Below are 2,464 nucleotides of genomic sequence, written 5' to 3' on the forward strand. Positions count from 1 at the left end.
AAAAAAAAAACGCGAATAAAAAAATAAAAAAAAGTTCCGTGATCGGTTTAGCCAACCGCTAAGCCTTAGCAATATCCATCAAAAGAGAATCACCGCGCAGCTTCCACACCATCGCCGGCGCCGGCAACACGCCAAGCGGAGGTGGCGATGAGCGGCCGATTGTTCCAACCAAGCGTAAGACAGCCTTCCTTCTCCTCAATCCGATATTCATCTCCCCTACCAAACAGCGCAAGCAACATACTCGCCTGCTTAAATGCATTCGATCCGAGGTTCACAGATTCAAACCCCGCCCCACGAATCCTCAACATCCACTGCTCCAATGTCTCGTGCCTCTCCGTTCTCTCAAACCCTTCGCACGCCACCACGTTACAGATCTGCCTTCCAACAAACACTTCCGACATCAATTTCTCCGGCGACCCCTCGTCGCTGCCACCATCCATAGAATCGAACAGCGTCGAGTAGTAATGCAACGCTTCCGTGAACCGCTCCAAGAATCCATCCGCGTTGTGGTTCGCTTCCTGCTCCACAGTTGTTACAATCCGCGGCCGCAATGAGCGGACCGTGTCGAGCACCTTCTCTATTGCTCCAGGAAGTGCTAGGAGGCCGTGGAGTTCGAAGACAGAGTTGATGGCGATTACCTCTGGTTCGACGTCGAGCATGTAAGGCTCGAGATCGGCGAGGGAGTTGGCGACCAAGCCGCGAAACTCGAATTCAACGTTGATGGTTCTGGCGAGCTGGGCGAGTTTTAAGCCGAGTTTTTGGAGCGAGTCGGAGTTGTCCGATTGGGGTGAGGCAATTCCAGTGAGGCGGAATGAAGGAGGGCCGCCGGGGCGGAGGGCGAGGGCTTGCATTAGAGCGGGCCATTGCATCCCCTGTTTTATACCGAAGTCGATGACGTGAACGCGTCGGTGGCCGGCGAAGGCTTCGAGAATGGCTTGGTTGGCGGTGAAGTGGGCGAACTTGAGGTAAGGGCAAGTTTCATAGAAATGCATTTGAAGGATGTCGGAGAAGGCGGAGTCAAGGTAGTGGTCTTGCTTGGGGTGGAGGCTGTAGATTCGTCGGCCCAGGGCTTCAGCGAAGTACACACCGACTTTGCGCATCGCGCCATGTTGGGAGGAGGTGAGGAAGGTGATTTGTTTCATAATAGCATCCGCCGATTTGTAATTCTCTTCTTGAATAGCTTCCGCGCAGGCTACCAGAGCATGGACTAGACGGATGCCGGCTTCATGATCAGATTCCACCATCATCATCGGCATAGCTGACGAATAAACTACCTCCGATGGCCGGATCAATCCACCGCTGCAATCGGCCGAAGAAGAAGCGGTCCTAATCCGCTTCCACTCTCTTGATTCCAAGCCTAGATGGGAATCCGATCCGCAATCAGATTGGATAGAGAGACTTGGTTGGGCTGGGTATCCCAACCAGGAAGATACATTGATAGGAGAAAGATCGACAACACTAGGGCTTGGAAACGTCGCCGATGGCGGCGCGTCGAGCTCCGATAGCATGTTGTCGACCCACCTCGACATATCGGAAGGGTTATAGTGGACGGAATCGGAAGCGAGATGAGAAAGAAAGATATCGTCCAACGCGGAGCTGTTCCCCATAGCTCGGTCCAGCAGCTCCAGCTTCTGTGCCAGATCCGCCATGCTCGAGGACCTAACCTTATATCCGAGTTCTGCGAGCAGCTCGTCCATTCCGGCGTCCATATCCTGTTCCATCGCCATCGTCTTTCTCTTTCCCATCGGATACTCCTGGTTCACCCTTCCACCTCCATTGCCCATTAGCTCCATCTTCCCCCTCTGTTCCCGATGGAGAGAGAGGAGCTGCTGAGTTGGGGAAGAGTGAGGGCGGGAGTCAATTTAATGGAGACTTTCCCTAAAAGATTTTCTCATCGTCCCACTATTCTACGTTATCTCTGGTTATTATTTTTATCTCCCTCGCTGCCCATTCGCCAAATGTTAGAAAGTGCAATCATATTTTGTAATAAAAAAGGAGCATAATTTATTATTAATTTCTTACTTTTTTTTTTTTTTTGGATTATTAATTTCTTTCTTTTTTTTTTTTTGGCAAGATCTTCATCACGATCTCTAAAGAGTTTTTTTTGGAACGATCTCAAAAGAGTTAATAGTCTAAAGGTAGATTAAGGATTTGTTTAAGACGGTTTTCTTATTGCTTCATAAAGTAATTTTCTAGTATAAAAATTAAAATTTTTATGCTAAAAATATGCTTTAAGAAGCAGAAATAAAGCCGTCCCAAATAAAGTCTGAGACTTCTTTTGGGACTCTCTTTTTATTGATTCATAAAATAGAATTTTATATAAAAAAAAAAGTCGTATCAAATGATGCCTAAGATTTTATTTGAGACGACTTTTTTATTGTTTCTTAAAGCAGATTTCTAGTTAAACCTAGTTCTAGAGGAGTCGCAAGCCTCATGTACTCCTTTGCTTCAATCGATGAGTTAA

General features: G+C 47.7%; 1 protein-coding gene across 1 annotated transcript; it reads right to left on the reverse strand.

The window, feature by feature from the left end:
- Positions 1-6: 6 nt before the first annotated feature.
- Positions 7-2,008, reverse strand: LOC110101599 (DELLA protein SLR1). Its single transcript, XM_020829566.2, has one exon. It carries the CDS (start codon positions 1,791-1,793, stop codon positions 90-92), a length of 1,704 nt encoding a protein of 567 aa, XP_020685225.1. The 5' UTR covers positions 1,794-2,008; the 3' UTR covers positions 7-89.
- Positions 2,009-2,464: the final 456 nt, after the last annotated feature.

Source organism: Dendrobium catenatum, unplaced genomic scaffold (genome assembly GCF_001605985.2).
Source record: "Dendrobium catenatum unplaced genomic scaffold, ASM160598v2 fragScaff_scaffold_1209, whole genome shotgun sequence".
In the NCBI taxonomy this organism is placed as follows: Eukaryota; Viridiplantae; Streptophyta; class Magnoliopsida; order Asparagales; family Orchidaceae; genus Dendrobium; species Dendrobium catenatum.

Bases quoted from the DNA above. Each gene is read 5' to 3' on its own strand.
- LOC110101599 (XM_020829566.2), bottom strand. From the start codon at position 1,793: ATGGAGCTAATGGGCAATGGAGGTGGAAGGGTGAACCAGGAGTATCCG.